The following is a 14320-nucleotide window of genomic DNA, read 5'->3' as shown; positions in this document are numbered from 1 at the left end:
AAAAAGGTGATGACCTCAGACGACTTGGCCAGGTGTGCACATTTCCTGTGTTCGTGACATCGGAAGAGAGGACAGGACCCCGTGGTTTTCGTTTAAGCCCTGTTGTAGAGTATTAAATTTAAAAATGAAATATGATTCTCTAATGTGGTTAGGTGTTCGGTTACGGTTTTGAGGTTCTCGTTGGATGGGTGTATGTGGCTCCCTGGTTGTATTTCTTTTTTCTTATACAACCAGGGAGCCACATACACCCATCCAACGAGAACCTCAAAACCGTAACCGAACACCTAACCACATTAGACCAAACACCCGAGGAACCACACCTTCCAGAAATTATGATTAACCTCTCAAACTCTCAACTCACCTTCGATGAAAAGTCCCTTTTGTCACGCGGCCTAAAATTCTGTCCAAGTAATAGAATGTATAATGAATTTCAATTATTCAAAGATCTGGATAACTTTTCTCGAAATCTTAGACTACGTGAATACTTTTTCGATAAACCAAACTCGAGTAATCCGCACTTCCCCCGACCTCAGGAACAGTGGACGCCCAAACCTGGTAGGGAAAAATATCTTGACATGTATATAAAAGCAGTACAAGGGGATATTCTTCAGGCCTTTGGGACACGCAGATCTGGCCCACCTAACCTCACAAGGAAAGAACGTAATGCATTAGGCTCACTCGGCAAACGAACTGACATTGTTATTAAACCCGCCGACAAAGGTGGAGGTATAGTCATTTTAGACAAAGACGATTACATTCAGGAGGGCAACCATCAACTCAATAACCCAAAATTCTATAAGAAACTCTCATCGAACCCCACCGCTGAACACCGGAGCATCATAGGAAAAACTCTGACTGAACTAACCGATGAAGGTGAATGAACCTTTTTCATGGTGGCACTCTGCGCATGCGCGCGCAATGCATTGCGGGAAGTTCGCGACCGCCATGTTTTTTGGTGGTTCGTCGGCAAGGGCGGCCGGTTGCTCCGTTCGTCACTTCGCTGCTGCGTTGTTGTTGTCGTCATCTTTGCGCTCTGCGTGCCTGCTGAAATCACCGACGCGATGCCTCAGCGATGCGCCGCCGTAGGGTGCTTTAAAGGCCCCCGTACGGTCGTTTTTAGAGGCGCTGCGCTCGTCCGCCTTCCGCCAGCTGCCGGACGCGTTCGGCACGGGAGGCGCATAGGGTGCTATACGGTCACTTTTGGGCATCTTTTGGGTGGCGGATTTCTCCAGCGCTCTGATTGGCGCGCGCGGCGCGCGCTGCTTCGAACGTCGAAACGCTGCATATGACGGCTGCGGCGCTGGTTTGGGGAAACTTTTCCTCTTCACGGTGGCTCTCGATCGTCGGCTATCAAATTAATTTGCACCCTAGCTGTAGAGTTATTGAGCCCCCGCATATACAGCACAAACAGTATGAACTGACCATTAGCAATCATCCAGCAACAGCGTAGTACTCCCGGACGTATACATTTAAATGTAAAATGTATATATTCATATCTCCCTGCCTGTGTTAGCGCGTTCACTTCGGTATAGCACTCGCGGCAAAGATGCAGGAGCTGGTCATTTAATGTTTTCATCCGAAATTACAGCCTAAACACATTTTACAACACACCTGTTTTACTGTGAGAAAATAGATTGCAAAGCATAAACAAACATGCACATCATTTGTAACATGTACAGAAGCACTGTTTTCCGTGCGGTTCTCCCCGGTGGTAGCAATCTCTTAGTGGCGTACATTTCGCCACGTAATCCTCATTTCTGGCTGCAACGTACAGCTGTGGTGTTGCATACGAGATGCATTTGCACGCAGAAAATGTGTCGAGGTTCATGACAGTAACAAATCTTTAAAAGTGCATGGAATCATTTGTTATGGTATCCATGCCATAGCAAATGATTCAAACAGTGCATGTTCAAATTATCTCTAAAATTCAATGTGTTTACTTCTTCAAAGACATTTAAAATAGCTGCTCAACTAGTTTATTTGTATTCAGTTTGGTTTTCAGCACTATTCATATTTGATTCAGCAGCAAGACTATGCTATTCATAATCGGTTTGGTTGGCAAAACTACAATTCGCATGCCCCCAGTACGTAATACTAGTTTCTCCATCTCTGTGCTCAATGCTGCCTATATTAATAAGTGCCTTCATGTCAAGTGCAGCATACACTTCCTTTTCTTGACCTATGCCATTTGGTCTTCCTAGGTTTCATGTGTGTGCACTGCTTTTGTCATTTCAGACACAGAAAGTAGCAAATGTAATCTGGCGATTGAGTGTTAACATGCAACACAGCTCAAGCTACTCAGCTGCGGCATGTACTGAAAAGAATTGTTACCAATTGAGACAGCCTCTACTAGTCAAATTTCAAGTGAAATATTTGTACAGTTAGTGCCGAGCACAAATAAACAAGAATTATGGCACAATTGTGCTGCTGCTGAGGAAGAGTCCATAAAGTTTTCGAAACATTGCATGATATGAAATGACTATTCTAAGTACAAATATGTATATATTGGATGTTTTGTGTGGAATGAGTGTTTTATTCTTCTGTTCTAGTTTTATTTCACTGTTTCTCATACTTAAAAACAATACAGCTAACAGTAAGCACTGAAAAGACACGTCACTGCACAACAGAGTAATAGTGCATGGCCGGAGTGGTCAGTTGGGATCAAGAAATACTTAGCGGCCACTGCCTTGCATTAGCTAAGGGTCCCCACTTGTAGAGAAAAACTGTCTAGGGGCTAATTGTAAAACAGTGACCAAGTGTAATGGCATGTTACTTAGTTGACAGGACAGCATGCAGACTTGATGGAATTTTGACTTGTCTGTGATTATGAAATACTATACTTCTATGACTAGTGTACTTACCTACCCGAGTCCTTTGCTTTGTTTACATAACTATCCTGCAAGCCCATGCATCAAGTTCATCTTGGAGTGAATACACAGATCCTTATTCAATTCAAAGAACAGAAACCAATTGTAGTGGCATGTAAACACAGTGCAGTTTTCCAAAAGAGTCGCGACAAAACTGCACCTTGCGATATCGAATAAAATATCCCCTCTGAGAATTCAATACTCTTATAAGAAAGAAAACTGTGCTTGGAACTCTGAACTATCAAATAAAAGAAAAATGAAAGAAAGCGAGTGTGTGTGGATGTTAGGCATCCTTGCCACGGAAGGCTAAATGCCTTGCAAACCCAGATGTTTTATACTCGGTGGCTCGTGTAACAAGTAACGAATGCTAAGACAGAGAGGCAAGGAAAGCAGCACTGAACTGCAAGATGTTTACTAGGTCAATATTATAATTGCATATAGTGAGAAAGCTGCTGGATAATCTTGTCAATCCGAGAAAAATGCTTTTATTGACTGTTTACAATCACCTGGCCTGTTTTAAACTGATTAAAAATATTCTGGCTATGCGCACCATCGAACCGTTTGAAATTATGGTTGCATTTTGTATACTTACTTATTTCCTTAATCAACTGAAACTGGCAATGTTTTTTTTCCTCAATGCTACCTATGCTTAAAAACCCATCTAATGTAGCTTTGTGTTTTGGATTGCTCATCTCACTGAATTTTGTGTATGTACAGGCACATATGGAGGCTTCTGGGTCATTTTACAATATCACCAAGCAGCAGGTGTACCGTAAAAAAACACATTTCATGCTTTGGTCAACCGCTGCAGGATCCTTCGTTAGGGAGTCTGTCTCTACAAAAGCATTGAATGTAAATGTATGGACCAGTGAGGCTTTGCATACTTACCAGAGGATGCATGCATATGCAATAATCATTCGCAACTCATCCATACGTGCCATTTAGTAACTCAAACAGCATCTGCCTTGCAATGGAAACATGCCACTAGGATGCTACATGTGCTGACCATTTTATGCTTGTAGTACTTGCTGTAATGCTATAGTTGGTTCACACTGACCATTTGAGCGGCGCAAGGACATGATCACAGGAAAAGATGGAAAAAAAGAGCGCCTTTCAATCCCTCTTCTTTCCCTGTAATCGTGTTCTTGTGCCGTTTTATTGATCATGTTATGCTGGGTTACTATTTCTCGAATGCGTAACGGCGCCCTCGCTTCACTGCCACTGCAAGGTTCTAGTCTGTGCCTGGTTCAATAGCCCTTAGTTTAGATCGCCCCACCAGATTCTGCTCGCCTGAAGAGCTCATGCTGCATGATATGTCATCCTGTCCCGTGTTAGATGATGCATGCAGGTTTCTATATGCATTCCTGATTTTATCTTTTTTTGTCTGTGTTTCAATGTTACTTTTTAGATGTTTCCAGGATCATGCACAAATTCCTGTGAAGCTTTGTGGATGCGTTCCTACCTGCGCTGTACTTTGTTCATTTCCTTCTCTGCCATTGTCATTTCCCTTCATTCACTCTCCAGGCCTTTGGGCTGCGTCGAATAACATTGGCCAGCACTACGGATTCTTGTGCGCCTTGTTTTTGTGCTTTTCGTTTCCACTTTGTTCCCCTTAAAGCTGGATAGAAACTAGTCCATGCAGTTTCACACTTGGGAGATCCTGTCTGCTTTAATGCGTAGTCCCCAAGTAAACGAGAGGGGGGGGGGGGGTACTGTTGTAATGCAGCAGTGATACACAGTGGTATGCACAACATATAGTGATGATCGCACCTTGTAGACTAGGAGACAATGCTGTTTTGCCTTTGAGCAGTGTGGATGACTATATTGCTGGGTTCTTTTCTATCACAAATTGGTTGGTTGGTTGGTTTGTGGGGTTTAACGTCTCAAAGCAACTCAGGCTATGAGAGACGCCGTAGCCGAGGACTCCGGAAATTTTGACCACCTGGGGTTCTTTAATGTGCACTGACATCGCACAGCACACGGGCGCCTTGCTTTTTGCCTTAATCGAAAAGCTGCCGCTGAGGCCGGGATTTGATCCCGCGTCTTTGGGAACAGTAGTCGAGCGCCGCAACCACTGCGCCACCCCGACAAATTGAATAAATAGATAAGTTGGCAAAGCACTACTCTTGCTCATTCATTACAATTGTGTTTTCTTCAAGCATGCAGCCTTGTACTGTAGTCTCACTTCTTCACACTTGTGCAGTGTTGCATGTGGAGACAGGCTCTGTGGAATTTTAAATACAAAAGGGTCCTTGCAATGGGTGTATACAGTGACAGCTTCATTTAGGAGGACATTATAAAAATAGCCACTGAGCTCAACAAGGAAAGAGAAGTACATTGCTCTGAGAGGACACATAACATGCTGTAAGGTGCTGTGTTCCAGAGTCGTGAAGCGCACTAAGCTTTCGGTCAGTCCGAGATTGCTAATTAGGTACATGCTGACACAACTGCATGCATTTTCACTTGACAACCATATCTGTGGAGTACTTAGAAGCACTCCAGTGATTTTAGGTGTATGTAACATGGCTTTTTTGAGATTTCAAGCTGTTTGTGTTGCCTGATAGTAATGCTGCACTGCTCTGGTTGAAGCCAGGAAATTCAACAAAGCAAAGGATATTTTATCCAGATTTCTGCATGCTATACCATGAACAAAAAATGAATGTTGCCTGTCTGTAGCAGCAAACTTAAGCTGTTATATGCATATCCCCAGTTGTAGCATCTTGCATCTGTTACCAGTATAGTGGTCTTTGAAGCCAGAAAATAAATGTTTATCCTCCCCATTCTGGTTCTCCTCAACATTTGGTTCTTGCCAAGTAATTTTCATTTTCTTGCTACACTAAGCAGTAGCATTTAACATTCTCAAGAAGCATCACTTTATGCAGCTCAAGGCAATGCAAGGTAATGTGGTTGTGCGACGGGATTCTATCCGAATTATCATGCTGTAGAGGGTTGACACTATCGAACCTTCACGGTTTAGACTCAAGGAAACTTGTTTGAAAATTCATCTAGCTCAGTTGTAACTCGTTATTTGAATTCGTCTTCCCCTCAGTGTGATCAAGGGCCTTGCCCTGGTAAAAGTGTGCAAGTACCTGTATATTGTTGTATCATTGCAACTGGAAGAATGTTTAGACAAGTTGAAAATTCCTTTCAGATTGTACATTTTTTTTTAATTCTGCACCATAATATTGCCCAATTCATTACAGTCTTATAATGGGCCTTACCATCTTTCTTAGCCATTCATTTGGTGGCATCTTGCTCTGTTGAGCTAAGGATAGAACGACAGAAGTTGATTACACGGCATGTGCTCTATCGGGACATGAATCTCTCCTCTTGTGTTTGGCTCAGCATCAAGCCTTCGGTACCCATCATAGATATGTACCCTTTTTAGAGAGACAAGAAAATTAACAGTTTTGTCGGCACACCATCATGATGCCCAGCACCCACAACATAATGATTAATCAGAACAAGACAGGCTTGCTATAATCTAGCTATAATTGCAAGAATTATACTTCATGAAGAATCAAGCCACTGAGTGGTGCTGATGCTTCTGTAGTCACATCAGAAAGCAGACAGTGGAGATCATTTCATTAATACAAAATAGTTTCCAGAAAGATCACATCGCACCCAAGGCTGTTTTCAGGCACAGTACACATGAGCCACAATCAACATTTATGATGGACACGTTGCAGGGAAAAAGCCGTGCATGCATGGTCACTACAGGGGGAAGAACAAACGCGACTACCTGCACAGATCGAACTTTATTTCAGCATTCAGAATGCAAGATATGTGTAGTGAGCTTTTCAAACGAATCAAATACTTGTAGGCAATTTCAACCACGAAATAATTAAGAAGTAAAAATTAAAAAAAAAAGAAATGAATCAATGAGAGCAGGAAATCTGCAGTAAATAATAGGTGCATGTTATTGCCATTATGAAAAGCATTTTTGTTTTTGGCTGTTCATAAGACAATGAGGGAAATGCCGCTGGTCAGCTGTTCACAGGATTTCACGTGACGTCTGAAGTGCTTACATGTGCAAACTGCCTGTCTTGAGAGTACAAAAGCTTATGAGATGCTATTTTCTGCATATACCTTTGGTTTTTCATTGTAATGCACTTGAAAGAACTGTGGTAGCAGCCCATTTCTCAGCAAACTCAGTCTGAAATTACCTGCTCCTTCTTATACCTCTGCGACGCGAACACTTGTGATCCGCATTGAGGTTTTCAGGAAGCATTGAAGCATCCGGTGCTGCACGGCCGTTTTGAATGACCACTGAGAAGCTTCCTTCGTGTGCGTTAGGTGACATCGAGGGTGGCGACACCCGCTCTCGGATGTGCTTCAAAACTCAAGAGCGCTTAGAAACAGCTTCGATCCAAGCAGGCTCGGGCACGACTGCACGAGCTGAATGCAGATCGAGTTCAATAAGGACTGCAAGTGTTTGTGTGACCGTGTTACATATCTTCTACTCATTAATTTCTGCTATATCCCTAAAATCTTTGCTCCTTGAGTCATACTTGAGAGTACCAGCATTCATTACTCTCATGAAGTGTTACTGCATGCAGCTTAAGGCATGCCAGATGTAAACATTTGTCTTGTGCCATGTATTTGCACCCCAAGGTTCGCACTATGCTCTGTGAGCCGCATGATAAAGCTGAATCCATGGAGCCTTATACACTTTCGTGCAGGTGGTTTTCTACTGAGATCTTGCTTGCAGGTACTCTTACTCTATTATTATAGCTTACAGTGCGAGATTTTTTTTTTTTATGCGAATAGGACTGTCCTGCACAATGTGCAGAAAACTTCCATCCTTCTAACCTTATACTGCTCAAATGGGCAAACTGAATAACACATAAGATGGCATTTCATTTCAGATTGTGTCTGTACTTTTCTTCCTGTACCATATAACACTGTCCAATCTATTACACTTGTCCTAAAAATTCTTACACACCCTCTTAGCTTTCTCAGCCATTTCTACGGTAATCGTTCCATTCACAGAACAAGAATGCATTGTGTTTTGTTGTTGTTTTTTTCTCGGCACTAAAGCTTGGTTACAAGCCCGCCGTGGTTGTGTGCCCACAACTCATACCTATATATAAAGAGGCCAAGAACACTAGCAACAATGCCGTCCGCGCACGGTTGTAATGAGAGCATTCGGAGTACAACAATTAAACCCAATAAACACATCTGTCAAGACATCACACGAAGCAACGATAACAAGCAACCATCGCAAACATACTTCACGAAGCATCAAGCAGCAGATTGGTGCCGGCTTCCCGACGCTTCTCCGTGCAGCCAAAATCGTTTCGCGCACGTAAAACACAGTTTTCAGAAAGGGCACTTCACACCCACGGCAGTTCTGAAGCACAGCACATACACGAAACACGATTGATATCAGTGATTGCTCGCGATCGCTGCACGCAGACGAATGAATGCGTCTAGCACAGCTCAAAATTCATATCAACATTCGCAAAACAAAGCGTGTGCAGTGAGCTTTTCACTCGTAACAGATATACTTGCAGGCGATTTCACCAACTTGGCAAAACAGCAGTCGTTCCGAACGTATCACTTTCGCTACACTCCCACTAATTGTCGTTGCTATGAAACTGTATACGCGCACAGGGAATTAATTCACTGCGGGGAACTGCTTCTTGATGCTGTCCGTGAAAATCCTGCAGCAATCACAAACGGCTCCAAATAAACACGTCGAGGCACCGCAACTGTGTAGCAGCAGTACATCTTCCGTAGGTTTGTCGGCCACTCGTCAACTCGGTGCAGGCCAACTCAACTGGGGGAACTGTCACTCGATGCTTATGCACATGGCAAGGCAAACTTCCAAGTCGCTTTGAATAATCGTAATAAACGAGCAATAGCGACATGAAGTATATCTTTCATCGACAGGCACCGTCCGCCTAGGCCTTGCTTCGCCTACGCTCGGTCGGCCGGCGGCCATCTTTGAAAAAGTAGGAGGAGCTTGCGATGCGCCTCCAGAACGCATGCGACAAAAGTTGAAGTTGACGAACTCTGTGCGGCAGCCGGGCGGAGGACGCATGCCTCCGTCCGCCCCATTGTTAGGACCTGGCGGATGCGTCCTCGAGCGGACGGGCGCAGCGCCCAAATAGTGACCGTACAGCGGCCTTAATTCTAGCAAAAAGCCAGGAAATGTGAGATTTTTTAGATTCCCCGCGGCATCACTGCACGCGGCTAAAAGGGCAAAGTGGGTGCAGGCAATGTGCCGTGTGAATGTCGATGGAACTTCGTGGCAACCAACAACCAACTCGCGTGTCTGCAGCGACCACTTTGTGACTGGTAAGAGCTCCTTTTCTGCTTTCTTGTACTTCCGAGAAGCTGCAGTTCGAAACAGGATGCAACGCCTCTGTTGTGCGTTTGCTGATGTGTAGTAGAAGCAGTAGAAGTTTCTGCATGAAGAAATAAGCGAAAACTGCTCGGGCCTGTCTCCTAGTACCATGGGGATGGGAAACTTGTCGAGCTAGTTGGTTCAACAGACGCAAACAATAGCGCGAACGAGGCACGGAGGGCGAAGAAGCATACAAACGCTGCGTTCAGTGTGTGCGTGTTTGCCTCTTTGCCGTCCGTGTCTCCGAGGTTCGTGCTGGTCTTTCTTTGCATCTATATTATCACTGCCGCATGCGAATAGAAAAGAGCCTATAAGAGAAGGTGAAAGATAAACTGTGGAAGGCACAGTATGCCCGCTGGAGTATGCGCGCGCCGCGGCCACCGTGTTCGCCGAAACGGTGGCGGTAGCTCCAGAACACCAGATACTTTTGCGTAGGAGCAACTCTCCTGCGAAAACAGTCGCCTCGACCACTATTTCTGCAGCGGATTTTGCCCATTTGAGGACATCACAGTATAGTAGATTGCATACTAGCGGCCGTTTCCTCAGCGAAACTCTCGTGCGTTCGCTAGCCAGCCGACAAGCGCCTGGAGCTCGGTGCCTCCACAGCGCGGTATCAGGTTGCGAGATCGACTATGTACTCCGACCGGGCTTTCGAATACATTTGCTTTCCGTTAGTTACTCCTAAAACTGCAGTGGTTAGAGCAGCATCAGTGCACAGTTCCTAAAAGGGTCAGGTTGACGCGCATTTCTCGTATACATACATGCTCTTTTTTTTTTTCTTTTTTTGCAGGGGTACCTTCTCGTTTTGTGGACCATCCAGATTACGTGCCATCAATTTTCAAACACAAGAACGCTAGCGGCGTCGGGGCTCTCGCCCGCTTCGAAAGGTCGAAGAAAAGAAAAACAGTAGCCGCGAGTTGTGATCCGAGTGATGGGGCATCTTCACTGAGCCCACCACAGCACGACAGCAATCAGATGCAAGCTATGGCTGTGGATGGTGTCACTGAAGACGACATAACTGACACTGTCATGACTGATGATTCCACAGCAAAAAAGCGTAAGACAGAAGATATGCTTAAGCGGATTGAAGAACTTGAATCGCTCTTAGCTAGAGAAAAAGACAAAAACTGTAAACTTCTGTCACAGCTGAAAACAGCAGAAGAAAGTATTGGTCAGTGGCAGGCGTGTTATAATGAACTGAAGTCAAGAATGTTGTGCCTTGAGAACATGAAAACGCCACAGGATTTGCTTTACTATACCGGACTGTCATCTGTACGTGTTTTTAAGCACATTCTCGATTTGGTAGTAGAAAGAAACCCAAAGCTTGCCAGAAGTGAAAATCAAAATTTGCATTCTCTGGAAGAACAGATGTTTATGGTTCTAGTACGTCTGCGAACAGGTATGGCAACAAAAGAAATTTCACGAAATTTTGCTGTTTCCATGCCTACCTTTAGTCGTATTTTCACAGAATGGATACTTGTTCTGCACAAAGATCTGGCTGCTATAACCATGTTTCCAACACTTGCTGAAGTGCAGCAACATATGCCACCCCATTTTCGGCAGTATCCAAACACACGGATTATTCTAGATACAACAGAAGTGCGCATCCAGAAGCCCTCAAGTCTGAATGCACAAAGACACCTTTTCAAACTACAAGTTTGCAAACACTATGAAGTGTTTAGTAGGGGCCACACCAGACTGTTACATCAGCTTTGTGTCACCGCTATTTGGCGGAGGAACTAGTGACAGGTCTATTGTCGAGGAGTGTGGAGTTCTAGATCTGTTAGAGCCAGGTGATGGGGTAATGGTTGACAAAGGGTTCAAAGTTACTGACTTGCTTCCTCCGAATGTTGACCTTTATATGCCTCCATTTCGCATCCCTGGGAAGCCTCACATGAGTGCCAAAGATGTTCGAGAGACAAAACAAGTGGCAAGTGCAAGAGTGCACATTGAGAGAGTTATACGAAGAATAAAAGAGTATCACATACTTGACAAACCATTCCCCATCAATATGCTGGATATAGCAGACCAAATTTTTGCTGTATGTGCTCGGCTGTCAAACTTCCGTGGGCCATTGCTGAATACCAAAAGGGATGGGGAACAGTCAGACACCGAGTAGATCACCAGTACACTATAGGTTCTTTGCAGACATATCAGCTTAATGCTGGTCAACTAATGTTTGTGTTCATGTTCACTTCTTTTAAATAGCATATGAAAGAGGAAACCACTGATATCTTGTCTGTATGTTGGCCTTAGTGAATGATGCGAGTCATTTGTGTAAGATTTGGAATCAAGAAGCAATTTGGACATGCTTTATATGCGAAAATATGACTATACACTTTTTCCAATGTCATGTCTATTGCAAATTTCATGTTGGAAAGTACATGCTGTGTATAAAGTTCAATACACTTTGCCTTGTTTTTGCCACTGTGCGATGAAGGAAGCAGACATATTTATTTCAACTTCCTAAGTTTCAGCTTCAGTGGCTCGTCCAGTTCATCAACAATGTAAAATCCTTCCTTGAACTTCTGAAATGGTACATAGCCAGCACCAGTTGTGTACAAAAATCCGAGGCGCTTTATGCAGCGTGTAATAATCTCTGGAATAACTGCAGCTCTGTAAAAATAAAGAAGTCCGTGCAGAATTTCATCCCACACTTGACTATCGAAATAAATCCTCTGAACTGATACAGAGTGCTGCAGTTCGAGGTGACCAGTCCACAGCACAAAGTCACACCATGGTTTGCGAGTGACGCCAAGTTGTCCCTGTATCTGGTAAAAGTATGCATGTGTACGCTTTAGGCACACTTCTCCATTAATAACTTTAGCACAGAATGCTTTGTCGCTGCATGCATCCAGCACTTTCTGACCAGCTTTTGACGATGGACATTTCACCTCCAGAAGCCCAGCAATGCCTCCATCCGTCACAAGACGGTCTGGGGATGCAGCAATAAAAGAATATTCTCCATGAATATGGAGGCCTGTGTTGCTTATGGTCACATCTTTGTCATACAGCTGCATTATTTGAGTGTACTGCTGTACAGCTACTTCCTCATTCTGCAGTCCATACATTCTTGGGTCGTCGTGGCGGAGTACTTGTCTTTTTGGATATAGAATATCCTTTACAAGTCCTTCAGGTTTTCTGCAGCAAAGGATTCGCTTGAAATTTGACGCTGTTAGGCGACCAGCCCTTTCAGCGGCCCACAGTGCATTTTCGCTTTGGCCAAGCGTTTTCAAACAGAGGTCCTCTTGCTGAACTGTTGTCAGTGGGACGAGCTGCTCAAAGTGGCTCCTTATTTCTGCCGAACATTTCTCTGAATGTAAGTCTTCTGTGTCCGAAATCACACTGGTGTTGCTGAGTACTGCTGGTTTGCTTGTGGAATATCTGTTCCATACTAAGTGTGGTGCATCTTCAGCAATTTTCTTTGCAAAGCTTGAACAGTCTGAATAGATGGCCGATGAATAATCAGATGGCAGTCGTCGCTTGCGCTTTGCTGGCACTGTTTTGTTGACGACGTGTTTTTTGAAGGTTATGTCAACCAGAGGCTTTGTCAAAAGACGGTTTTGACCTGCAAGTGAGAAAAATCGCCACTTGTAGAGAACACTGCCGCCGTGTATATTTGAACCGCTTTGCATTAATCTGTCCACAAGGCAGTCTACTTAGCAAATAAATATATTTTGTCTCTTATTATTGTCTTTGTCAGCAACTCCATGCATGAGCCTCAAGCCACATGACCAATGAGTTCAACAAATAAAATACAGCTGTTTGAAGCAAACTCCAAATGCAAAACTGGACTGAAGATGTTCTTTGAATGCAACAATAACCATATGCTGGATGCCCATATGTCACACTTTAAATAGCAGCACAACAAAATGATGCGCAAGCAGCATGAAAGAAACCAATGAAAGATTGCTGCATCAGATGAAAGAAAAACAATGAAGGATGCGGTATTGGGTATCTGTCCTTTTTTTTTTTTTATCGCGTGATAGCACAGCAACATTTCACGCATATCAGCTACCATGCCCGAATTTTATTTCTCCCTGTAAAAGTAGGTAGACAATGTAGTTCAAGTGCTGAGTAAAATGTAAAATAGCCTTGCCTTGTGTTGGTGCCATCCATCGGCATGGCATGTCTGTGCACGAAGGCGTCTGAATGCTGCGAACAGCAAAAAGGAGGGCAGCGACGTGCTGGCACCTCTGGCTCAGTCTGCAAAAGAGCGCGTTGACAACAGTTCGAAAACATCCTTTTTGGAATACATGCAAACGACTTCTATGCGCGTGCTTCTGCATGCTACTTTGGCAGGTATCCATTATTATACTTCGTGCATGTTTAGAATCCAGCGGTTGCACAGAGAAAAATATACACTGGTGACGATCATACTGAAACCAATGTAACACATGCACGTAACCGATCTCTGGCGCCGAGCGCTTAAAAATCCAGCGTTAAATAGGTATGTGAAACAGGCCGTACCAATGCTTAAAGTATTTATGACTTAGAAAAGGAACAAAAAATAACCGCTCAATGCGCTACGAGAACAAGAAACCGTATACATCACACCACTCGTTATATCGCCGTTTCGACAGAGGGATTCAAGACTAAACGAAAGGCAGGGCAGTATATATGAGCGGACCTTTCAATAGTCAAAAGAATGTGTACTAACCCAGCAACGCAGTCACAGTATGCTTGCGCTACTTTTGCATGTCCGTCATCGCATACTGCTGCGACCTGTCTGTAGTGCCCAGGCTTCATCGAGCACAGACAGATGCTTCGCAGTATCACCAGTTTGCACTCGGGCGTATGCTGATGAATGCAACATTCAATGCGGCGAATGTATTTTTCCTCTTTAAATGCCCATCCTTTCCGCAGTTGCCGGTTTGATGTTCCGAAGTGCACGTCAATCACGCTGTCACTGATCGGCGGCACAGAAGTCAGGTTGCTGGTCCACTGATTGCTCTCGTCCAAAAATTGCGCAAAATCCGGCTGCGAAAACATTGTCAATTGCACAGAAGCAAAATGTTCGCAGTGTTTAAGGCAAAGGCGTAACGAAACACTACAGACGGAACGATCGGAAGAACACGAAAGCTACAGCTTCCGTCCACCC

General features: G+C 44.1%; 1 protein-coding gene and 1 pseudogene across 1 annotated transcript; one reads left to right on the top strand and one right to left on the bottom strand.

Annotated features, from left to right (window-relative positions):
• The first annotated feature begins 1061 nt into the window (after positions 1-1061).
• On the top strand, positions 1062-11512 carry LOC146185302 (uncharacterized; annotated as a pseudogene).
• Positions 11513-11634: 122 nt separating this feature from the next.
• Positions 11635-14215, bottom strand: LOC146185301 (uncharacterized). Its single transcript, XM_084606250.1, has 3 exons — positions 13880-14215; positions 13319-13425; positions 11635-12787 (listed from the first exon to the last, which is right to left on the bottom strand). Exons 1-3 carry the CDS (start codon positions 14209-14211, stop codon positions 11673-11675), a joined length of 1554 nt encoding a protein of 517 aa, XP_084462376.1. The 5' UTR covers positions 14212-14215; the 3' UTR covers positions 11635-11672.
• Between the last annotated feature and the right edge of the window lie 105 nt (positions 14216-14320).

This window comes from Amblyomma maculatum, chromosome 6 (genome assembly GCF_055883805.1).
Source record: "Amblyomma maculatum isolate TAMU_Amacu chromosome 6, ASM5588380v1, whole genome shotgun sequence".
NCBI lineage: Eukaryota > Metazoa > Arthropoda > Arachnida > Ixodida > Ixodidae > Amblyomma > Amblyomma maculatum.
The sequence above is the reverse complement of the archived record's forward strand: the minus strand, read 5'-3'. Positions and strand labels throughout refer to the sequence as shown.